This window comes from Thamnophis elegans, chromosome Z (assembly GCF_009769535.1).
Source record: "Thamnophis elegans isolate rThaEle1 chromosome Z, rThaEle1.pri, whole genome shotgun sequence".
Classification (NCBI taxonomy): Eukaryota; Metazoa; Chordata; class Lepidosauria; order Squamata; family Colubridae; genus Thamnophis; species Thamnophis elegans.
In genome coordinates this window covers 143445426-143470062 of record NC_045558.1, presented here as the reverse complement: position 1 = coordinate 143470062, position 24637 = coordinate 143445426, and the positions used below count along the sequence as shown (strand labels likewise).

Sequence of the window (24637 nt, the reverse complement as noted above, 5' to 3'; positions counted from 1 at the left end):
TATGGAACTAGTTAACCTTTAACAATTTTATGCTGATGTCATAACTGAGCATGAGTACTGATTAATCCAACCTTTTCTCTCTCTCTCTCTCTCTTTCCCCTCCCCGTAAAAAATATTTTTATTGAGGGAGGTGGGGGTGTGGGGGGGGGGAGAGCCTAAGGAGAGGAGGGGAAAGAAGAAGAAAAAAAAAGAAAGAAATAATTTAGAGCAGCCATCTTTGTTTTATGCAGAAATCTTGTCAGGTTCCCCCCAGTGCCAGGAATGTCTAAATATTGTTCATGACCACAGATCTTGGGCGATTGAAAAGAAAATATCACCACAAGCAAGAAGAGGGGGAGGCAAAAAAAAACCTGCCTTGATCCTGATTATCCTTTCTTTTTTTCTCCTTCTTTTTTTCTTGGCTATTTTCTTTTTTGTGTGCTTTTTTTTTTTTAAATTGGAGCTGATTCTGACTGCATTTTTTTAATTTTTATTTTGAAAAGGAAGGGGGGGCATTTCTCTCTTTTTCTCTCTCTTTTTTTTTTGGAAGATTAAGGAAGAGGGGGTTAAAATTAAGCCAGCCATTTTGGGTAAATATTTTTTTTTCCTCCTCCCCCCCCTTCTTCTTTTCTTCCTCCTTCCTTTCACCCCATTTATCTTTTTTTTTTTTTAACCTGGGGGGGGGCTGTTTGATTTTTTTTTTTTTAAAAAAGGGAAATAATTTAGAGGCGGCCATTTTTGCTGCTTTATTTTTATTTTTTTTGCTCGGGTGGCAAAATATGATCTTCAACTCCCCACCTCAGAACAATATTTTTTTTTAAATTCCCCCCTTTTCCGCGCGCGCCCCATTTTTTTTTTAAATTATTATTATTTCCTTCCTAAAGAGCGTCTGAGGAAGAAACCTTGAAAAGGAAGAAGAAGAAAAGTTGTGAGGGGAAAAGAAGAAGAAGAAGAGTCCCGGCCATCGTATGGGACTTCTCCTCGCGCCCCCCTCCCCAAACACCCCCCACGGGCCCACCGCCCCCTTTTTCGGGGCGATTTTTTGGGGGGGAAGCGCGGGGGGCGATGGTTTGAACGGGGGTCGCTTTTGAGGCTCGAGAGGCGGGGAAGGGGGGCCGCCGCCGCCCCCCCCTCCATCCCCACCCCACCCCGCCCGTCGGGCTCGGCTCCGGTGTTCCCCCACCCATCGGCCACCCCCCTCTCCTCCGGCACCACCATGGCTTCCCCTCTGAGGGAGGACGAGGAAGAGGAGGAGGAGATGGTGGTGTCCGAGCCGGAGGGGGAGGAAGACGAAGAAGAGGAGGAGGAAGAGGAGGAGGAGGAGGAAGAAGAAGACGAAGACGACGAAGAAGCAGCAGCCGCCTCAGCCGCCGCCGCCAGGAACGACAGCCCGGGCGACATCTTCCCGCCCGCCGCCGCCGCCTCAGCAGCCGCCGCCGCCGTCGTCGCCGCCTCAGCGCAGGCGGAGGCTGCCCCGCTGACCCCCGCCGCCTCCTCCTCCTCCTCCACGCCGGCCGCCGGAGGGACCCAGGCGCCGCCAGGTAAATAAACAAACGGCCATTTCGAGGGCTTTTTCCCGCCGCCGCCGCCCCCCCCTTCGTTTCCCCCGCGTGAGGGAAAAGAGCGAGGCCGCCCCCCCCCTCCGGGAGAGGGAGGAAGGGAGGGGGGAAGAGAGGGAGGGAGGGGGGCGGGGCGGCTGTTGGTAAACAAGCAACGGCTTTCGAACGCCGCGGGGCCGGACGGGATGCCCGCGCGCCGAGCGCTGAGGGACAACCCCCCCCCTTACACCCGCGCGCGCGCCTCCCTCCCTCCCTCCCGCCTTTTTTCCCTCTCTCTCTCGCGCGCGCGCACTCCCGCTCTTCCTTTTACCTCCCTCCGCGGCTGGATTCCCGGAACAGCCTCCGGTTGCGCCCCCTTCACCCCCCCCCCGCGCGCGCTTCTGCCTGTCTTAATTCTCTCTGCGTCCATATAGCTGTGGGGGTGGGGGTGGGTGGGTGGGGGACCTTGTGAGGCCAGCCAGACGCCTCTCGCAGGCGGCGGGTGGAAAGGCCCTCCTCGCTTCGGGGGTTTGAGGGGGGAGGGGAAGGGGGGGTGAGGGGTCACTGCCCCGTCATGAAGTGTGTGAGGGAAGGGGGTGAGGGAGGAGGGTGAGGGTATCGCTGCCCCAAAGGGGTCTGTGAGGGAGGGGAGGGGGTATCATTGCCCTGAATGGGTCTATGAGGGAGGGGTATCATTGCCCTCATGAAGGGGTCTGTGAGGGAGGGGAGAAAGGGGGTGAGGGTCATTGATACCCCTGGAGTATGTGAAGGAGGGGAAGAAAGGATGAGGGGTCATTGCCACCCCACCCCCCATATGATGTGAGGGTGAGGGTATCACTGCCCCAAGGGGTCTATGAGGGAGGGGGTATCATTGCCCTCCTGAAGAGGTCTGTGAGGGAGGGGAGAAAGGATGAGGGGTCATTTCCACCCCCATGGTGTGAGGGAGTCACTGCTCCCCCCCCCAGGGGGTCCTGTGAGGGAGAAGAGAGGGGTCATTTCTATCCCTGGAGTATATGAAGGAGGGGGAGAAAGGATGAGGGGTCATTGCCACCCCCCCACATGGTGTGAGGGTGAAGGTATCACTGCCCCAAGGGGTCTGTGAGGGAGGGGAGAGGGTATCTTTGCCCTGAAGGGGTCTTTGAGGGAGGGGGTATCGTTGCCCTCCTGAAGCGGTCTGTGAGGGAGGGGAGAAAGGGGGTGAGGGGGTCATTGTGCCCCCATGGTGTGAGGGAATCACTGCTTTCCCCCCCAAGGGGGTCTGTGAGGGAGAAGAGGGGTCATTGCTACCCCTGGAGTATGTGAAGGAGGGGGAGAAAGGATGAGGGGTCATTGCCACCCCCCCCCCCCCACATGGTGAGGGTATCACTGCCCCAAGGGGTCTATGAGGGAGGGGAGAGGGGATCATTGCCCTCCTGAAGGGGTCTGTGAGGGAGGGGAGAAAGGGGGTGAGGGGTCATTGCGCTCCCATGGTGTGAGGGAATCACTGCTCCCCCCCAAGGGGGTCCTGTGTAGGAGAAGAGAGGGGTCATTGCTACCCCTGGAGTATGTGAAAGGGGGAGAAAAGATGAGGGGTCATTGCCACCCCCCACCACCCCCATGGTGTGAGGGAGAGGGTGAGGGTATCACTGCCCCAAGGGGTCTATGAGGGAGGGGAGCGGGTATCATTGCCCTGAATGGGTCTATGAGGGAGGGGTATCATTGCCCTCATGAAGGGGTCTGTGAGGGAGGGGAGAAAGGGGGTGAGGGGTCATTGATACCCCTGGAGTATGTGAAGGAGGGGGAGAAAGGGTGAGGGTATCACTGCCCCATCCAGGGGGTGTGTGAAGGAGGGGAGAGGAAAGGGGGAGAGGGGATGATTGCCTTCCTGAAGGGGTCTGTGAGGGAGGGGAGAGGAAAGGAGGGGAACATTGCACCCCCCACATGGAGTGTGTGAGGGAGGGGAAGGGTGAGGGGATCATTGCTGTCCTGAAGGGATCTGTGAGGGAGGGGGTCATTGCTTCCCCCCAATGGTGAGGGAGGAGATCACTGCTCTCTCAAGAGATCTGTAAGGCAGGGGAGAGGAAAGGGGGAGAGGGGTCATTGCTCTCCCCATGGAGTGTGTGAGGGAGAGGAGGGGATCATAGGAAAGGGATGTCAGGGGGTCTCTGGTGTTTGAGGGGATCATTGCTCCCTTTCACAGTGGCTGCCAGCCCTGTCTCCTGGTGGGGAGGACTCCCATTGTGGCAAAGGGGGCGGGGAATAGGGGTGACTTGGTGTTTAAAGGAGTGTTGAAGGGACAGGAGAGCTGGGACCTTCATGAGCCTGTTTTGACACCCCATAGGAGGAAGGGGAGGGGAGGTGGAGAGGGGCCCAACTCCTGAGCCATGTGCCAGGCGTGTGGGGAGAGCCGTCACTTTGGAATGTATAAGTAGAAATGGGGGTGCTGGGGTGACTGGGCATTTGAGGCCTCTTGGCCTGGTTTTGACATCCCGTAGGTTGCAGGGAAAATTGCCTGTCAGGGAGGGAGGCTGAGGCTGTCTCTGAGGGAAGGGTAGGGGGAACCACTGCCCCCAACTCACAGTGTCTGGGGGCTGTCTCCTGGGCCTGATGGGGATAGCTCCCATTGCAAGAGGGGGTTGGCCATCCATGGGGGGAGGAAAATCTTAGGTCACCTGGAGGTGTATAACTAGAAAAGGGGGTGCTGAAGGGATGGCTGGACGTTGGAGATCTCTGGCCATGTTTTGCCACCCCGTCGGGCAGGAAGAATCCCACTGCAGGCTGATATGTGGGGGATGAGCAAGGGTTTTTTTACACAGCTGTGCCCTACTGAACTTGCCAGACTTCCCTTGACCTGGGCTGGCTCTCCAGCCTATTATGGGCAGCTTTTCCTTGCCAGTCCTGGAGATTGAAGGCCTGTGGCCAAGACTCTGCAGTGACCGTAAGAGGAAGAGTTCCGAAATCCAAACACCAGAGAAAAATGAATAAAAACCTACCTCCCATACAGGTGTGTATCCTTAAAAGGCCTAACAGGTGTCCGAATCCAATTCACATCAAAAGAGCTTCACATCAAAAGAGTATAAAAGTCATCGTGAAAATAATAACCCTTCGAACACTTTTAAAGGCCGCAATTTTCAAATTGCGTGTTTGGGTAACTATTTTGCCTGTGAAAAGGGTGCAAAAAGGAAATTAATTGAAACTTGTTTAGACAATGTTAAAAGTGATTTCTGGTCGTTCCACTAAGGATATGAAATATTATATAGAGAGTGTCTTCCCGGCAGATATTTAGCAAAGAAACTTACTTATTCTCTTTCTTCTAGTTTTAAGGATAAAGTCAACTTCATGATGTGGTGGCTCAAAGGGCTAAGACATTGCGCTTGTTGATCAGAAATGTCAGCAGTTCGCCGGTTCAAATCCCTAGCACCGCGTAACAGAGTGAGCTCCCGTTACTTGTCCCAGCTTCTTGCCAACCTAGGAAGTTCGAAAGCAGATAAAAGATGCAAGTAGAAAAATAGGGACCGCTGTTGGTGGGTTCTGTGGTGGGAACCACAGCGTTCCGTGTGCCTTCGGCATTGAGTTCTGCCAGCCACCGTGACCACGGAGACGTCTTCGGACAGCGCTGGCTCTTTGGCTTTGAAATGGAGATGAACACCGCCCCCTAGAGTCCGGAACGACTAGCACACATGCGCGAGGGGAACCTACCTTTAAACTTCATGAGAAGCAAAATAGCTTTCTCTCTTCGTTGGGTTTGTACTTTGGTTCATTTTGGGCCAAGGGCTGCTGGGAATTCTGAGTTGTGTCCCCATCGCCATAGGAAAACCTAATCTAACTACAGGTAGTCCTCGACTTATGGCCGCAATTGAGCCCAAAATTTCTGTGGCTAAGCGAGACAGTCGTTAAGCGAGTTTTGCCCCATATTACGACTTCCCTTGCCACAGTTAACTGAAGCATTGCACCTGTTAGTAACAGTTGTTAAGTGAATCTGGCTTTCTTTTGACCTTGCATGTCAGAAGGTGGCAAAAGGAGATCACATGGGTCACTATTGTCATAAATATGAGTCAGTTGCCAAGAGCCTGAATTTTGATCACATGACCACGGGGAGGTCCCACTTGGCAACGGTGTGAAAAATGGTCATAAGTCACTTTTTTCAGTGGTGGTGTAACTTTGAATGAATGAATGTAAGTTGAGGTCTACCTGCATTGTGCAATGCGCTTCTTTATTGTTTACCTGTCTGCAGGGGGGGGCGTTACACTGTCACGGGTAGGCAGTGCCATTCTCCCCCCCCCCTTCTTTTTTTTTATAACACATGGTTAGCTTACAGAAATGGTTGGCTTATCGATTTGTTGCTTGGCTGATGGCTAAAAAATCACTTTCCCGATTACAGCCCCCGTGGAAGGCTAGCGCCTTTGATGCGTATCAGTCTGGGTGTGTATATAAATATATATATATATACACACACACGCTAATGTGGATGTGCCAGACAACACGTTGATTTAATTGTCTGTAAATTGATGGGCTCTTCCCACGTGGCTTTAGCTGGCCCCTGTGACTGGCAGCCCCACATAGGAGGGGGGGCTCTTCAAAAGAGGGAAACCGGATTGCCCCTTCCCAGTTGTCGTGCCTTTGATTTATTGGTGGGCCTCCATAAATAATTCGCCACCCAATCCTGTAGACTTACCAGAAGCTGATCTATAGCGTTGTAGTCTTCCTTTCTTCCCTTGGGTTGTTAGGTTATGGATGGCATCCATCGTTCCGGACTCTAGAAGAAAACCTGTGGTTAGGATTTAAAATAAAAATAAAAATCTGTATTTAGCGGTAGATCTTTTGCGACAAGTTGGTGTTGCGGGTGGCAAGGCCCCCCTTCCTTGTTGGCGACGTTTCCATTCTACAATCCAGTCTCTATTATGTATTGGGTCTCTCTTTATTTACTGGAATGAAAGCAGCGACTCTTAACGTAACTCCTAAAACACTAATCCGAAACACCGTGTAAATTAGATAACAGTTCTGGTAACTGGTGGGATGACTCGGCTGGGTCCCCCATTATCCTGCAGTGTATTGGGCTTCCTTGTTCGTAGTGCTTAGCACTTTTCAACCGCTGATCTCGCTGCAGAAGCAAATAATAGATGCAAACATTTACATTTTGGTCTTATTTTTTTTTTAAAAAGAGAAAGAAATTTTAGTCCTTTGATCATGTTTTATCGTGGCTTCTTAGTGGCCTGCCTCCAGGGGAAGTGGCGTCACTGCGATTATTATTGCTGAGACCACTCGAGCACAAGGACTGAGAATGGAGGGGGATAGGATGCAAGCCATAAGTAGGGATGTGTTAGGGTACTAAAGTACAAAGGGACTTAGAAAAAGACTTGAAAAAAAGGGGGGGATTTTAGTCCTCTCAGGAGGAAAAGAAAGGAAGGGGGGGGGCTGCTGCTGAGAGAAGATGGAAGGATAGGAACAGGCGATGAGGAAAAATAAGAACTTTTTCAGTCTGTAGAGAGTCTCCGTCCTCCAGATCACGGTTGTCCCAAAGGTGCTTCTTTTCAAGGAGGCAATCTTGTTTTTTTTTTTCTTTTGAAGAAGTTGCGCTTCTCATCCACGTTCTTCTGCTCTGACAGGATAGTGGATAAAAGCTAATAGGGCGGATCAATCCTTCCTTTCCCCACCATCCTGTCAGAAGCTGAAGGAAGTCCAGTGGCCTCCTGAAAAAAAAAGCACCATTGGGAGCTTTTCAGCCCCGTCCCTGCCACGGTGTGCAACCTCAGCTGGACAGTTGACCTAAGGAAGGGAGGACGACCTTTATAGTCAGTAAAGAGAGGATCGAGGGCTGTTTGGCTAGCAGGAATGGCCTTTATGTCTCCAGGCCAGCCAGTTACATCGAAGAGCCCTTGGAGAGCCCATCGCTGTGTTTTGGGGGAAGTCATGGGAGTGGGCATAGCAGCATCAGAGGATTAGACTGGGCAAAGACTGTTATTCTCATTCCCAACATGGGGGAAAAAGAGCCATCTGACTCCACCCTCGTCTGCTTGTTAATACCAGGCGAAACTCAGATTATGAAGGTGTTCAATTGGGAATAGTTAGGAAACAGTGCAGGCATTTATCAAGCTAAATTCTACTAGTTTAGCTGGCCGTAGGGATGGTTCTTAGAAAGAGAGGATGGCAAAAGAAGGATCTGCAATACTCAAAGTTGGTTGAAAAAAAAATACCGGTAATGCTCAATTTAGGACCCACCAGTTGAGCCCAACATTTCTGAACATCGCTAAGTGAGTTTTGCCCCATTTGACAATGTTGTTAAGTGAATCACTGCAGCGGTTAAGTTAGTCACCCAGTTGTTAAATGAATCCGGCTCCCCGGTGGACTTTGGCTTGTCAGAAGGTCACTAAAAGGGAATCGCGTGACCCCGGGACACAGCAACCGTCATAACTGCGAGTCAGTTGCTGAGCGTCTGAATTTTGAGCATGACACCCTGGGGATGCTGCAATGGTCCCAAGTGTGAAAAACGGTTGTAAATCCCTTTTTTCAGAGATGTACCTTTTGAACGGTCACTCAAGGGATGGTTGTAAGTCAAGGGCTCACCTGTACAGGTGACTCTGGATCAGGCTCCAAGGAAGGATTGAGTGGGGCTCGGTCCTAGATTCTTTGCTGCTCAACCTATTTGTTGGTGAGTTAGAAAATTCCAAATTTTCAGATGACACAAAACGTGTGTGGTGTGTGTGTGTGTGTGAGGGGGTAGCAAGCATCTTAAAGGACCCCATCGAGATTTGGGAAGGTCTTGTTAAGCAGGAGTAGAGAGACAATCCACCAAGTGAATTTGAACAGGGGCAAAGATAAAATCCTACATTTAGGAAAGAGGAAAGGCCCGAGTTTATGAAAGTAGAGCTGGTGCCAAAAATGAGTTTTAGGAATGGGATTCTTTTTGGTGAACAGAATAGGGGTGTTAAGAGACTTCTACGCGCAACAGGGGATGCTTTACGCTGCTTAAAAGTCTTTGGTTTATGAAAGTAAAAAAGCTACATTAAGTCTGTAATATTTTGACGTATGGTAGCGTATTCGGAAAGAACGAAATGCCCGTTTTGTGGTGGTTGCGTCATGTGCTTTGCGACTTTGCCCCCATCACGGCTGTTGGGGGCATCAAATCTTACCTGCTAAGCAGCAAAACTTCTGACTTCCTTCTCTAGATTGTGTCCCTGGCTCCTCTGAAGCTAGGAGAGCTGGTTATTTCTTTGTTCGATTTCTGTCCTGCCTTTTTGCTTGCGAGGTGCGCAGGATGTCCCCCCCCATTTCCCCCCATCAACAACAACCTTGTGAAGTAGGATGGGATGAGAGAGCGGGATTGCCCCAAAGCCACTCAGGGAGCTTCCCAAAATTGAGGCGGGGGCCAGCATCTATGACATGGCTCACGGAGGAGAAATTGGGGCTTTGAATTTAGCCCCAAAGCTGCGTTTTACTATCTCCCAAGGGAGGAGATGATTTTTAAGGCATTGTCTGCTTCAACTGGCTTGCTGGCCTCATCCTGGAAACGTCTTAGTTTATTTTAGCCGGTTTTCGAAGCTGCCTCTCAGGTGGCAGTTCCCGCGGGCAAATTAGGAGGCTGTAGAAATATGCTAAAACTTTTTGGTTTTCCACTTCGGCACAATTGGAACCAGATTTTGATGGGCTTTTGAGGAAGAGGAAGGGGGGTGGGGTAAGGAAGGCGAGGACAATAGAAAGAAAGGGAAGAGGGAAGGGCAATGGAAAAGAGGAAAGAAAAGGAAAGACGAAAGAGGGAGGGAAAGGAAGAGAAACAGAAGAGAAAGAAAAGGAAAGAGGGAAGGGGAAAGGAAAGAGGGAAGGCAAGGGAAGTGCAGGCAGTGGCGAAAGAGGGCCAAGAGCAGAGCCTCTCTAAGGGATGGCACTTCAGAAGAAAGAAAGTTGGTAGAAGAGGGGAGGGAAGGTGGAGTGAGGCCCCTGGGCAAAGGGTGGACGGGACCTGAGAGGAGATTTTTTTTTTTAAAGTGCCCGCCAGTTTTTTAAACAAATTGCAGCCCCAAACAGCCCTAGAAACACTTAAAACTGGCCTCTGCTCCCATTTTTCCCAAGCTGCCACTTAATTCTGGACCCTAGCCCTCCTTTTCCCTCTGCGGTCTCTTGCTTCCCCCCCCCATGTAAATTTCTTCCCCCTCCCTCCTTCGCAATGCCCAAAGGCCTGGGAATCCCGGTGCCCTGACCTCACCCAGCTTGTAAGGGCAGAGTTTGCAAACCGGCGGGGATGGGGGGGGGGCTGTCATTTCCCCCGGCAGGGCTCCTTGCCAGGGGATGCTCTTGTGGTCTGGTAACCGCCTGGAAGACAAACACCCCCCCTGCTCCCCCCCCTTTCCTGTTCACAGCAACAGGCTGGAGTTGACAGCTGGCTGTCAGGCTCCTTTCGGAAAAACCCTTCGATGGTGGAGAAGGCGCAGAGTTTAGAAACGACCCAGCTCACTTCTTTCCCCATGGACGCACGGGACAGATTTTTGAAGACAAAATCGAGCCTCCCCCCCCCCCCCCAAATCCATAAATCTTCCCTGCGTCACCAAATAGGCATTTCCCCCCCCTCCACTTCTCCTTACCGCTCCCTTCCCCCGCACTTTTTTTAAAAAAATATTTATCCTCACGATTAAGATTTCTCACTAATGGGAAATGGATGTTATTCTCTCCGCCATTAACTGACATAGATTAAAAAAAGGCCCCGTTCTTTTATTATTAACATCAGTTATTTTTGCTTTTCAAATTGGCTGCCCAGTTTTTCCCCCCCCCCTTTCCTTTTTAGTATTAACTTGAAACACATAAAACGCTGTTTGTCTAAGTAGGCTTGGTTTATTATAATTTGCAGTTATGGCTACTCATCTGCATTCCTTCTCTCTCTCTCTCTCTCCCCTCCCCTTCCCATTTCCTCCCCAAATCCTTTGTTAGCTTTATATAATATATATTTTCAAGGTAGGGAGTAGAAATATCACGTGTGTGGAAAATTCTAGTTGATTGCCTGCCAAATATAAGAATCTTCTGCGCATGTGTGCCAATATTATGATTAGAAGTGGGGGGTGGGGGTGGGGGTGGAGAAGCAGGGGGAACAAGAAAGCGTGGAAGAAGTAGGCAGAGGAAAAAAAAAGATTGATAGATGAATTAGAAATTGACAAGAGTTGTGGGGGAGGGGGTGTCTGGCTTAGAAACCCTATCCTGATGTATTTCGGGGGCCCCTCCTCTGCTATTTGTCAATCCCATCCCATCAGAAGCGGAAGGAAGGTGGCGTTGTAAGAGGGGGAAATGCAACAAGGTGAAGCTTCTTTGGAGGATTCAAGAGATAAATGTTGTATTGTCAGAAGGAGCTAGGGTTGGGCCAGATGCAAAAAAAAAATGTAATATATGTGTGGGTGTGGGGGGGAGGGATGGGAAGTGGAGGATGGGGGTGGGGTGGAATGTCATCCTTGCACCCCTTATTCACGAAGTTGAACGGGTTTTTTTTTTCTTTTTTTGTTGGAATCGAAAAGGGGGCGACAAGCTTCCATTTATCTGCAAGATGCTTTGTTGTGTGTGTGTGTGTGTGTGTGTGTGTTTTATAACAGCATAATAATACTTGCTCGGCTGAGCAAGGATTGTATTGTAAATGCTTCCCATGCTTCCTCTCCCCTCCCCCTTTCTCCCTTCCCCATTTGAGAGGATGCCTGCAATGGAGCATTGGTTAAGCCCAATGCCTGCCTGAACCCTTGCTTTTAATTGGGAAGGGGGGGAATAGATTATTCCCCCCCCCCAATTGCCTTGTGAGTGGAAAAGAAAGCCCCTGTGGCAAGGGGGAGAGCCCACGCATCTCGGCTCTTTGACAAAGAGAGGAGGGTGGGCGTGTGTGTGTGAGTGTGAGTGGGGGGGGGGGAAGAGAACCGGGTCTGAAATAGGACGAGGGGATTGGGCACACAATGCCAGTGTCTCCCCGCAGGCCTGATTTAGCTCCGGGGAGTCTATTTTAGACTTTGGCAGGCTTTTTCGATGGAGGGAGGCTGGCGTTGGTTGGCAGGAGCGAAGCCGTTGGGATATAAAACGATCAGGTTGGGTCGGAAAAGGCTGGATGGGTACCAAGACCTGTCACCCGCTCTGTTGACCTACCGCGGTTGGGCACAGCCTTCTTTTTCCCCTGCCCCACTCATCATGCTGGCGGCTTCCTCCTCCTCCTCCTCCTCCTGCCCGCCTTCCTCCCCGTCTGTTTAATCTTTTGACCTGAAGGGACTCCCCCTGCGGGAGCACAAGGAGGGGCCCACTTTAGCCTCCCGCCGTCCCGTTTAGCCTGCGACCTCTTCGGCAGTGCGGTTGGCGCGGGGAGCCAATTAGTGCCAGCTGTGATTTATACAGGAGCTTCTGTGTGTGTCCTGTGGGTTAGGGAGGCGGGGTGGAAGGCACAGGAGCGGTTGGCGATGGAGGGGGCGGGCAAGGGCAAGGCGTAAGACACCCCCCCCTCTCCCCTCCGACAACACATTGTGTTGTAGGTCATCCAGCAGACATGGGGTGGCAGCGACACCCGGCTGCCCCGATGGTCTCTCTCTTGCAGCTGCTGCGTTGAAGGCTTTTATTTCTGTACTTCCTGTGCCGTCTGTCTGGGCTGGGACTCATCCATCACTGCCAATTGCAGGGATTTATGGGGAAGAGGGCTAAGTCTGGGCCGCCAGCGTGGGCCAGATCCAGCCATTAAGCACCGCATGACGTGACTTTGAGACGACACCCTCCCCCCCACCTCGGGAAGCGAAGCCAGGAAACGTCCCTGGTGACTTTGTGACAAATCTTTGGGTAGGGAAATTGGAAAAGACATCAGAAAGTCGCTTTGTGGTGGGGTTTTTTGTGTGTGGGTCGGAGAGTGACTTTGCAGCTTTGATGTATTGATGTATTGATCCTCGCGGGATCGGTGACAACGGCGTCGTCCTTCCAACCTAACGGATCAGGAAGCCGCCCCACTGGCTCATTTTTCTCTGAAGGGGGTTGTAAGTTAAGGATGAAAATACTTAAAAGAAGTTGATAGAGGGTCCCTCCTGCTTGAGCAGGGGGTTGGACTAGAAGTCCTCCAAGGTCCCTTCGATCCCTTCCAGCTCTATCCTGATTACATATTTGTCTGAAATAGTATGTAGGGCCTCCTGCTTGAGCAGGGGGCTGGACTGGAAGGTCCCTGCCAGCTCTATTCTGATTTGAGTCATTGATTGAAATAGAGGCAGGCCTCAACTTACAATGTTGGTTTAGTGACCGGAATTAACAACGGCACTGAGAAAAGTGACTTTTATGACCCTTGTCCCATACCTGCAGCGTCCCCACAGTCCTGTGACCATAATTGAGGCAGCTGGCAACTGGCTCCGATGTAGGACGGTTTTAGCGTCTCCTGGGGGGTCACGGGATCCTCTTTTTGCAACCTCCTGACCCACAAAGTCAATGGGGAGGCCAGATTCACTTAGCGACCGTGTGACTAGCTTCACTTAACCACCGTGGCAAGAAAGCTTGTAAAAAAAGAGGCAAAATCCGCTTAGCAACGGTCTTGCTGAATAATGGATTTTTTTTTACTCCGATGAGGTCATAAGTTGAGGACTGCATGTGTTTTTATGTCAAATAGATTCACAGTGGGGATAGAACAGGGTTTTTTCTTTCTTTCTTGATAGTTGGTGGTAATTCAGGTTGCCGGGATTCAGTGCTGAATTTTGGGGCCACGATCCCCCAATATTTTGGGGGCTGCAGAAGAAGAGTTTGATCACCTTGACAAGGTGATCAGTTCCTGATTCAAAGAACGGGCCATGCAATTTAAAAATGCTAAATAAAAGTCGGGACTTTTGAGCCTTCCCGGTACGTAACTTTCTGGGTTTGAATTAGAATTAAAATTAGAATCACAGAGTTGGAATCACAGGTCTTCTAGTCCAATGCCCTGCTCAGGGAGGAAACCCTAGACCATTCCAGACAAATGATTGTCCAAACTCTTCTTAAACCCTTCCAGCGATGAAGCACCCACAACTTCTGGTGGCAGGCTGTTCCATTGGTTAATTATCCTCCCTGTTAGGAAGTTTCTCCTTAATTCCAGCTTGCTTCTCTCCTTGATGAGTTTCCACCCGTTGCTTCTTGTCCTGCCCTCGGGTTCTTTGGAGAACAGCTTGACTCCCTCTTCTTTGGGGCAGCTCCTCAAATATTGGAAGATTGCTATAATGTCACCCCGAATCCTTCTCTTCATTAAACTAGACATCCCCAGTCCCAGCAACCATGGTTTCCTGCCTAAGCAGGGGGTTCGACTAGAAGACCTCCAAGGTCCCTTCTAACTCATTCTGTTCTGTTATATGGGCATTGAGATCTCTTTTATGCTCAATTGATGGAGTAGAGATCAGATGGGATCCTTCTCATTTTGGGCTGATTACAGATGGGTCTTTGCTTCGTTTAGATTCTAGATCGGGGTCTCCAAACGTGGCAACTTGTGGAACTTCAACTCCCAGAATTCCCTAGCCGGCATGGGGGGAACCCTGGGAGTCGAAGTCCACAAGTCTTTCAAAGTTTTCCAAGTTTGGAAACCCCTATTCTAAATTAAGACTTGGGTAGTAATTTTACACGAGATATATAAATAGTCTTCAAGGAGTGGTGCGGTGGCCTAGAATATATCTGCCGAACAAAACTCCGCATTGGCAACAGGAAGAGCATCCGGCCATTAAAACACTCTGCTATCTCCGCTCAGTTGCCCAGACTCCATCCCGCAAGGGATTATGGCGTCGTTAAATGAAGATGATGATGATATAAATAGTCCTCAACTTATAACTGGTTGTTTAATGAACGTTTGGGGTTATGGCTCAGAAAGGATGATTTTTAGGCTTGTAAAGCGTTTCTCATCCTTAAAATCTCTCTCTCCCTCTCCCTCTCTCTCTCTTTCTCTCCCTCTCTCTCTCTCACACACACACACACAAACACACACACACACGGACATGACCCCATGTTTGTTGCTTGTATGACTTTTGCAGTATCCCACAGCCCAGAGAGTAGGTTCACACTTAATGACCGTGTGATTTGCTTAACTACTCTGTGCCTCGAACTTATGACTTCTTGGTTCTCTTCACGACCTCTGTAAAAAAATGGGTCCAGTCATATGGTCGCCTCAAACTTTTAAATGCCTTTGCCATGAGGGCTCACGGCAGGATCTCTGGTCCCAACGGTGGTCGTAAGTCAAGGACTACCTGTAGAAAGAATTCTGGCCGGCGTGCAATGGAGACGAAAGCTCATATTTCTCCTGTATATAATGTCATATTCCCCGCAGGCGGTGAATTAGCACATCAGGGCTTAGTCGTAATTTATCTTGCGTTCCAGTTTAACGCGGGGGATACCCAGGACTGTGATCAGCCGGTCCCTTGCTTTAAATCACTCAGGTAAATTAAATACAGCCAAGATCTCAGCCGTGGGTCGATTTCAACTCCCAGAATTCCCCAGCCGGCTTTCAAAACTCACTTTAACAACTGTCTCGCTTAGCGATGGACATTTTGGGCTCGATTGTGGGTCGTCAGTCAAAGGGGCTCTTCCCCCCCCCACCCCAAAAGAGGCAACTGGACTTGGGTTTTCCTTGAACTCGTTTCGCTTCTCATCCTAGAAGCTTCTTCAGCTCTGTCTTAAGTCAACGGAGATTGTCCATCATCCAGGTTCCAAAGATGCTTTTTCCAAAGGCAACAGAACTTTCGTGGTTTTTTTTTTGCTTGAAGAGGTTTCGCTTCTCATCCAAGAAGCGTCCTCGGTTCTGAATGGATGGTGGAGAATGGAAGGATTTATATTTATATAGGATGGCGGCAAGGAATATTAATCCTTCCATTCTCCACCATCCGTTCAGAACTGAATGAGAAGTGAAACCTCTTCAAGCAAAAACTTAAAAAGTGCCGGTTGCCTCTTGAAAAAGCACCTGATCACCAGCTGGACCATGAAAGGAAAAGGGGAGAACTAACAGAAAGGTTAATTTTTATCTAGCATCCCATATTTGTTTTTTTTTTTAAATTAATCTAGGTTTATTTACAGGTAGTCCGCGACTTAGCAACAATTCATTTAGTAGACCGTTCAAAGTTACAATAATTATTATATTCACTCTCCTAGATATAGAGAGTCCTCGTATGAAATGATATCAGATTTCATTTTTGTTCTGGCTTTACCTTGTCTTTGTCCTGGCCATGCTTTTGGGGAACACAGGCAGTCCTCCACTTACAACAGCTCATTTAGTGACCAAAGTGACAACAGCACTGAAAAAAAAGGAACTTAACAACCGCTTTCCCCACTTAACGACCGTTGCAGCATCCTCCGTGGTCACGTGATCAAAATTGAGTTGCTTGGCAACTGGTTCCTATTTATGACGGTCGCAGCATCGTGGGGTCACGCAACCCTCCTTTGTGGCCTTCTGACAAGCAAAGTCCATGGGGAAGCTGGATTCACTTAACAGCCGGGTTACTGGTTAGTGTACATTCAAAGTGACAAATATTCTATTTTCTATTCTGTTAATATTCTATTCTATCCATTTTCTATTCTATTCAATTAATTTTCTATTCTATTCTGTTCTATTTTATATTCTATTCTATTTTATTCTATTTATATTCTATTCTGCTATTCTTTTCTATTCTTCCTCATTCTGTTCTGTTCTAATCTATTCTATTCCATTCTATTCTATTCTTCCTCATTCTATTCTGTTCTATTCTAATTCTATTAATTCTGTTCTATTCTATATTCTGTTCCATTCCATTCTATTCTATTCTAAATTCGAATTGTGGTCCCATGTGAAGGCCTGCTCTGTATTTCCAACGGATCAAAGCAGTGCCTGTGTCATTCCTGGTGATGGTGAGCTCAGCCGTCGGCTTTTAAGAGTGTCACCTGGCTGGGCTGCCTTTGAACCTCGCCTCGAACCTGTCGCGGGAATCGAACCTGAAAGGCCCATCATGCAGAGACAGAAGCCGTTGATCTTTGCCTGGTTTTTCTGACTGCATGAAAAGCCAGACGTTCAGCCAAGGCAAGCATGCGAGGCGTTCAGAGGTCTTGTTTGGATGGGTGGGTAGGCAGAAAGATTGAATGAAGGCTTAAAGGTTTCGGAGAAAGCTGCAGGCACAAAACAGCACTTTAAAATCCAGCAATCCTTTGTCTAAAACCGACGCGCCCCCTAAATGCCTGCGGGATGGTCAGCTATCCCGTAAGGATTACGGTTGTCTAGGCCAGTGGTTCCCAAACTTGGCAACTTTAAGACTTGTGGACTTCAACTCCCAGAATTCTCCAGCCAGCTGGCTGGAGAATTCTGGGAGTTGAAGTCCACAAGTCTTAAAGTTGCCAAGTTTGGGAACCACTGGACTAGGCTGTTGAACCCGAATGGGGAAAACCCGTCTGTCCCCCCAGGAATTTGGAACATAGAATCCTAGGGCTGGAAGGGACCTCAGAGGTCCTGTAGTCCAACCCCCCCCCCCCCGTACAAGCCGGAGAACCTACGCAAGTATTCCCCGACTTACGAGCCCCATATTTCTGTTCCTAAGTGAGGCAGTTGTTACGTGAATTTTCCCTCATTTTTTTGCAACCTTTTCTTGCCCGAGGTGTTAAATGAACGGCTGCAGTTGTCAGAGGAGTGAAAAGGGTGTGAAGTGAATCTGTCTTCCTTCTGCTTGTCGGAAGGTTACAAAAGGGGGATGATCCCATGATCCCAGAACGTCATAAATACGAGTCAGTTGCCAAGCGTCTGAATTTTGATCACGTGGCCATGGGGACACCACAACAGTTGCGGAAAACGGTCGTAAGTCACTTTTTTTCGGTGCCGTTGTAACGGTCGATATCTATGGAGATTCTCAGTCATCCAGGTCATGGTTGTCCCAAACCGTGCTTGCTTTTTCAAGAGGCAAGTGGACTTTCTGGGTTTTTTTTCCTGAAAGACGTTTCCCTTCCCATCCAAGAAGCTTCTTCAGTTCTGACTGGATGGTGAGGAAGGATTGATACTCCTTGCAGACAGCTGGTCATTTGCATCCTTTTTAGAGGGTCGTTGAGGCCACTTGGAGGTCTATTTGTGTCTTCTTTAAAGACCTTTCACTTCTCCTCCAAGAAGCTTCTTCTGCTCTGACTGGATGGTGGGGAAGGGAAGGATTGATCCTCCTTGCAGACAGCTGGTCATTTGCATCCTTTTCAGAGGGTCGTTGAGGCCACTTGGAGGTTTATTTGTGTCTTCTTTAAAGACCTTTCACTTCTCCTCCAAGAAGCTTCTTCTGCTCTGACTGGATGGTGGGGAAGGGAAGGATTGATCCTCCTTGCAGACAGCTGGTCATTTGCATCCTTTCAGAGGGTCGTTGAGGCCACTTGGAGGTTTATTTGTGTCTTCTTTAAAGACCTTTCACTTCTCCTCCAAGAAGCTTCTTCTGCTCTGACTGGATGGTGGGGAAGGGAAGGATTGATCCTCCTTGCAGACAGCTGGTCATTTGCATCCTTTTCAGAGGGTCGTTGAGGCCACTTGGAGGTTTATTTGTGTCTTCTTTAAAGACCTTTCACTTCTCCTCCAAGAAGCTTCTTCTGCTCTGACTGGATGGTGGGGAAGGGAAGGATTGATCCTCCTTGCAGACAGCTGGTCATTTGCATCCTTTTTAGAGGCCACTTGGAGGTTTGTCTGTGTCCTCAGGGTCACCTGAGTGGTGCAAAGAAATGTGGAGCCTTCTTGGATCTGCTGAACGGACACAGACAAACCTCCAAGTGGCCTCAAGGACTCTCAAAGTTTGCAAATGACCAGCTGTCCGCAAGGCGTATAATATATAAATCCTTCCTTTCCCCACCACCGTCCAGTCAGAGCCAAAGAAGATTCTCGGATGAGAAGCAAAACGTCCTCAAAAGGAAAAAAAAAAAACCCAGAAAATCCAGTTGCCTCTTGGGAAAACAAAGCACCTTTGGGACTCCAAGTGGCCTCAATGACCCTCTAAAAAGAATGCAAATGACCAGCTGCCCACAAGGCACATAAATCCTTCCCTTTGGTTTTGTTAAGCGGTGACAGCAGGTGATGGATGGGCGCTTCCGATTTGGAGGGGCGGAGGGGGGGGAAACCTTCCCAATGTTGACACTCGGTTGGGGGACGCCCCACATTAATCACAGCCGGGTTAACGGCCGAGGCTCCCTTACCCGTTTTGTCTCGGTGAGGCGGCTGAGAAATCGCTGGAGGGGGCTCCGTGAGTCTCTGGAGCATTTAATTACTGCCGAGGTAGAAGTAGCTGTCCTGAGATATTAATGGAGTCGGTTCGGCTGCCTGTCGATACGGATCTTCCCTCCGTGCGCGGAGGGGAAGAAGAGCGGGAGGTTACAAAACTTGTTGGAGGAAAGGGGGGGGAGGGATTAATGGCCTCTCCTCCTCCTCCTCTGTCTTTAATACGGCGAAGTCATTTCGGCAGCTGTGAGGTGGAGTTGCTTCTGATTTACAACAATGGGGAACGAGAGGGGAGCTGGCCCCGGTGACTCCTATTAAGGAGTTACATTGCGTTGCCGTACCTGCAGCATCAAAAGGGACTAGTGCCACTCGTGGCTCTTAACACTTGTACCAGGCCTTGGGAAATTGGGAGCCTGACCCCTTTCTAGGGGTGGTTGTGTTGTTAACTACATGTTTTCTCCTCCCCCACAATCACACTATTTCTGGAAGGCGGGGAAGTTCTAATGCATTCTGGCCATAATAAGCCTAGGAGATGTAGGAGAAGGAGCTTGGAGAGTAGGGTTGAGAGTAAAAAAACACCCGTTAAAAGGCGGAAATAGTAATTGAACTTGCCTGGATAAGGTTGGCAATGCAGGATTCAAATAGAAGAGAATGCTTGTAACTCAGGGTTGAATGGTGGGAGTTCTTGGTGCTCTTGAACTGGGTGTTTCCTTGCATGGCCCAGCTATGAAACATCATGGTGGTAGTGGGGGGTGGGGGAGAGAAAGATTTGTGGAATGGAGAAAGGGGAAGGATAACTACGAGGTCCTTGGTGCTGTCTGAAGTTGGTGGTTTTCTCACAGACGTTTCATGACCTAACTAGGGAACATCATCAGTGCTAGAAGGGAGTGGGGTTTGCGGAGAGGAGGAGTAGGGTGAAGGACTGTTGGGTCCTTGGTGCTCTCTGAGCTTGGTGGTTTTCTCACAGATGTTTCATGACCCAACTAGGGAACATCATCAGTGCTACGCGGGATTGGGGTTTGGGAGGAGGAAGAGGAGGAGGAATGTGGGCTCCTTGGTGCTCTCACTTTGGTGGTTTTCCTGCAGACGTTTCATGACCCAACTAGGGAACATCATCAGTGCTATGCGGGATTGGGGCTTGGGAGGAAGAGGAGGAAGAGGAAGAAGAGGAGGAGGAAAAAGAAGAGGAGGAATGTGGGCTCCTTGGTGCTCTCAGTTTGGTGGTTTTCCTGCAGACGTTTCATGACCCAACTAGTGAACATCATCAGTGCTAGAAGGAAGTTAATCAGCACTGATGATGTTCCCTTGCTGGGTCGTGAAACGTCTGCAAGGAACCCCCAAACTCAAGAGACCGCCAAAGACCACTCAGCTGTCTGTTTCGACGTTCCCCTCGCTGCTCTTCCTGCCTGGCCCTTTCCGCGCTGTGGGGTGCCCTTGCTGGCAGAGAATCCAGCCCCTCGGAGGGTTGCGGCAAGGCTCCAAGAGGGCCACTCTTGTCCCTCGCCATTGAGCTCGGACGTGGCGCTGAAGCGGTCTCAAAGCAGGCGGTCTCCTTCTGTCGTCTGTCTGTCTTTTTCTTTTTGACGCCTGGGGATCCTCCCCCCCCCCCCTGTTTTGTATTCCAGACGACGAAGAGGAGGATTTGTGCAGCTTAGAGAGTCCCCTCGTCGTCAAGAAGAAGAAACGAGGGCCGAGGAAGCAGAAGGAGAACAAGCCGGGGAAACCCAGGAAGCGCAAAAAATTAGTAAGTGCCCTCTTAACCGAAGCCTTTTTCTCCCTCTCCCACGCGGACCCGTATCCCGCATCGTTGGCGCGTGTATACTATTGCGGCAAGGCCAATTCGCCAATAGGAGGAATCTTTAGCGGCGTCGTTCCTGACCTTAGGTAGAGGAGGACCAGTTTTGGGGCATGGGGGTGGGGAATATGGAAGCCGTGCCAGGATTTCTGGCCTTGGTTCTCACCCCGCGCAGGGGAGTTGGATCTCCTGTAGTCCTAGCGATGCTCCATCGGTTCAGAATTGTGTCGGCCAAGATTTGAACACTCTCCTGTGGGTGACTGTAGCGGCGGCCAGTTTCCTTCCAAATATTGGTGGTCACTGGGAAAAGAGAGTCCCTTCCCAGAGGTGGGATTCACCCCGGCTCTATGGCATCACTTTTTTTAAAGCCCAAAGCGCATGCGCAGAAGGCACATGTGGTCACATTTGCGAACCACCCCCTGGCCCTTCCAATACCCTGGTCCCAGGCCACGTAGCGTTGGGAGCCAAGTTATTTGAAGGACCACCTTTTCCCCAGTGACATCTATGTGACTCACCAGAGCAGGGAGGCAGGAGATGTTAGGGGTCTCCTTCCTTGAGTGGGATCCAAAAGAAGGGCCTTCTCTCTCCTCCTTGCAGAGATAAGACCCCCCCCCCTTTTGATGCACTCTTCCAAGTCCCGGGGACCCTAGAATAGACCATCAAGGGGTCGGCATAATTGCTGTTTGCCAGAAGTATTTATTTATTTTTTTCTACCGGGGTTTTATATTTCCCAGCCTCCTCCTGGAGTCACCAAGAGGGAGTTGGGCAGCTTATACATGTTCTTAATAAATAATAAAAATTGCTGTGTGTGAAAAGGTTCTGCCTGGGTCAGAGGCATAGCGGATGGATGAAATAGCAAAAAAAAAAAAGCTTGCATTTTCACCTTTAATCACACAACAGCCCGAAGTAAAATCTGTTCTTAGTTTCTTTCGCGCTCAGAACGACGCACGGCGTTGTTTTATTGTTGTAAAAGATTGCCATTGTAATCTACCGAGTTTTCCCCGAAAATAAGACAGGGTCTTATTTTCTTTGGATTCCCCCACCCAAAATAAGCCCTTGCTCTTATTTTTGGGGTGGTCTTATAACTTTTGACGTGAAGGAAGCGGCGAGTGCGGTCACCTCATGGCTGCTGGTGTGTTGCAATATTTTGGGGGGGAGGGTTTATTTTCTGGGGAGGGCTTGTTTTAGCGCATGCACTCGAAAGCCCAATTGAGTTTATTATCCAGAGAGAGGCCTTATTTTTGGGGGAAACGGGGTATGTTTCTGACTTACGAGCTGCCAGAATCATTGGCTGAGATGGGGCGGCTATAGAAATCAAACAAATAAATATCTGTGTAAATCAGAGGTGGGGAAAGATGGCCCCTTTACCACCTGCGGATTTCGACTACCCAGAATTCCTCGAGCACCGGCTGGCTCAGGAATTCTGGGAGTCGAAGTCCACGGGTCCGTAAAGGGGCATCTTTCCCACCCCCCTGGTGTGGAGCGTTGGAAGCTGTTCTTGCATCTCCTCTTTCGCATTGACCAAAAAAAATCCCCCAGACTGTTTCATTCGTTTGCCAAGTCGTTATGTCACAATGAAATCGGAGGGGGGGGGGCGACTGTGGTCCTGGCAACGGGGGGGGGGGGGCTTCTTCTCCTCCGTGCTCAGCAGGGATAGCTGGCCTCTTAATTAATGCTAACGATCTCACTTCTTGCCTTGGCTCTGTTTTTTTTTTTTTTTTTCCTTTTCCTTTTCCCCCTCTTGGCAGGTCAGTGAGGATGAGTTTGAGTCCGACCGAGAGGAGTATCGGGCCAAGTCGGAGAGCGGGGGCAGCGACTATGGGGGCGTTGGGAAGAAGAAACGGCGCAAACACCGGGAGAAGAAAGAGAAGAAGACCAAGCGGCGGAAAAAGGCGGAGGAAGACGGAATGCAAAAGCCAAAGGTGGGAAGGATGTGGGGGGGCCTTGGAGCCCCGGCCTCCTCCTCCTCCTCCTCCTCCTCCTCCTCCTCGGCTGATGGTGTGGGGTGGAGTTGCCGGACAGTGAAAGCTCCAGCTCCACAGCTGTGTTGGGTGCTGCTTGTAATAGAAGAGTCTTCCCAGACCGCTCAGCTTCCTCTGGGAACAGACAGAGAGGGTTTCATGGGGCTTAGGCGTGGGGAGGTCAGGCGAACGGCCCTTGCCACTACGCAAGGATTCAAGGCTACTTCCCCACTTGACCGCCATTGCCTTGCGTTTTTTCCAATTTCCCAACATGTAAGAGCAATTAGCTTCACGGCTGAAAGGGGGGGGGGAGCTGATAGGACTCCCCTCTGCTGATCCCCTATTGTTCTCCTGTGCTGCAAAAGAAAAGAGACTGAAGTCCTTTCTATCCCTCCCTCCCTCTCCCTCCTCTCTCCTTTCTTTCTTTCTTTCTTTTTTTCTTTCTTTCTTTCTTTCTTTCTTTTTCTTCTTTCTTTCCTTTCTCTTTCTTCCTATCTTTTTGTCTTTTGCCTCCCCCCTTTCTTCTATCTTTCTGCTATCCATCTTTTTTCTTTGTCTCCTTCCTTCCTCCTCCCTCCCTTCTCTTCTTGTCTTTTTCTTCCTTCCTCCCTTTTCTTTCTTTTTCTTCTTCCTTTTTCCTTCCTTCCTCTCTCCTATACTTTCCTATCTTGTCTTTTTCTTCTTTCTTCCTTCCTTCCTTCCTTCCTTCCTTCCTTTCTTTCTCTCTCTCCTATACTTTCCTATCTTGTCTTTTCCTCTTTCTTTCTTTCTTTCTTTCTTCTTTCTTTCTTTCTTTCTTTCTTTCTTTCTTCCTATACATCTTTCTTGTCTTTTTGTCTCCTTCCTTGCTCCCCTTCCTCTTTCTTGTCTTTTTCCTTCCTCCCTTTTCTTTCTTTCTTTCTTTCTTTCTTTCTCTCTCTCTCTCTCTCTCTATCTATCTATCTATCTATCTATCTATCTTTCCTATACTTTCCTTATCTTGTCTTTTTCCTCTTCTTTCTTTCTTTCTTTCTTTCTTTCTTTCTTTCTTCCTATCCATCTTTCTTGTTCTTTTGTCTCCTTCCTCCCTTCTATCTCTCTCTGTCTCTACTTTGCTCTTGGGGGGAATGTCCTGAGACTTTCTGTCCCTTCCTTCGAAGGTGGAGCAGAAGTCCTGGCCCAGCTGCTCATGACTTGGGGCCTGGAAGACGTTGGACCATGTTTTCACCGAGGAAGACTACCATACCTTGACAAACTACAAAGCCTTCAGCCCAGTTTATGAGGTGGGTTCTTGCATATCAGCCGGTGGGCGAGGTGGGGGGGGGCGAGGGAAACGCCACCCAGCAGGTTTTCAGGTTGATGGTTGAAATTTCTCACGGTAAAGTGATTACCATTTGCACTTTCCCCATCCGGCTTCCGACAAGAAAAGTCAATGGGGGAAGTCGGATTCGCTTAATGACCGAAGGATTCATTTAACAACTGCAGTGGTTTGCTTAACTGTGGCAAAAAGAGGTCAGGAAATGGGGGTAAACTCACTTAACAACTGCCTGGCCTCCATTGTGGCCGTAAGTGGAGGGCTACCTGTACCTATCATCTACCTATCATTATCTGTCTATCATCTACCTATCACCTATCATCATCTTTGTATCTCTCTCTTTCTCTTTGTCCATCCATCCATTATCTATCATCTATCTATCATTGTCCACCTATCATCTATCATTGTGTGTTCATCCATCCATCTGTCCATTATCATCTATTTAACATTATCTATCATCTACCTGTCATTTATCATTATCTTTCTGTGTCCGTCCGTCAATCCATCCATCTATCTATCCACTCTCTGTCTGTCTGCCTGCATGCCTGCCTGCTGCCTGCCTGCCTGCCTGCCTGCTGCCTGCCTGCCTACCTACCTACCTACCTACACCTACTACCTACTAACTACCTACCTACCTACTCTATCTATCTATCTATCTATCTATCTATCTATCTATCTATCATCTTCCCATCTATCTTCTTCTATTCTATCATTGTCTGTCTGTCTATCTATCTATCTATCTATCTATCTATCTATCTGATCTACCTACCCTACCTACTACCCATCTACCTACTACCTACCTACCTACTATATCTACAATATCTGTCTGTCTGTCTGTCTATCTATCTATCTATCATCTATCTATCTATCTATCTATCTATCTATCTTATCTATCTATCTATCTATCTATCTACCTACCTACTCCTACCTACCTACCTACCTACCTACTACCTACCGACCTACCTA

General features: G+C 49.3%; 1 protein-coding gene across 1 annotated transcript; it reads left to right on the top strand.

The window, feature by feature from the left end:
* Positions 1 to 462: 462 nt before the first annotated feature.
* LOC116522047 (chromatin assembly factor 1 subunit A-like) lies at positions 463 to 23549 on the top strand. The gene is made up of 4 exons (XM_032236633.1): positions 463 to 1520; positions 20247 to 20365; positions 22165 to 22338; positions 23517 to 23549. The coding sequence occupies exons 1-4, from the start codon at positions 1196 to 1198 to the stop codon at positions 23547 to 23549; spliced, it is 651 nt and encodes a 216-aa protein (XP_032092524.1). The 5' UTR covers positions 463 to 1195.
* The last annotated feature ends 1088 nt before the right edge of the window (positions 23550 to 24637 follow it).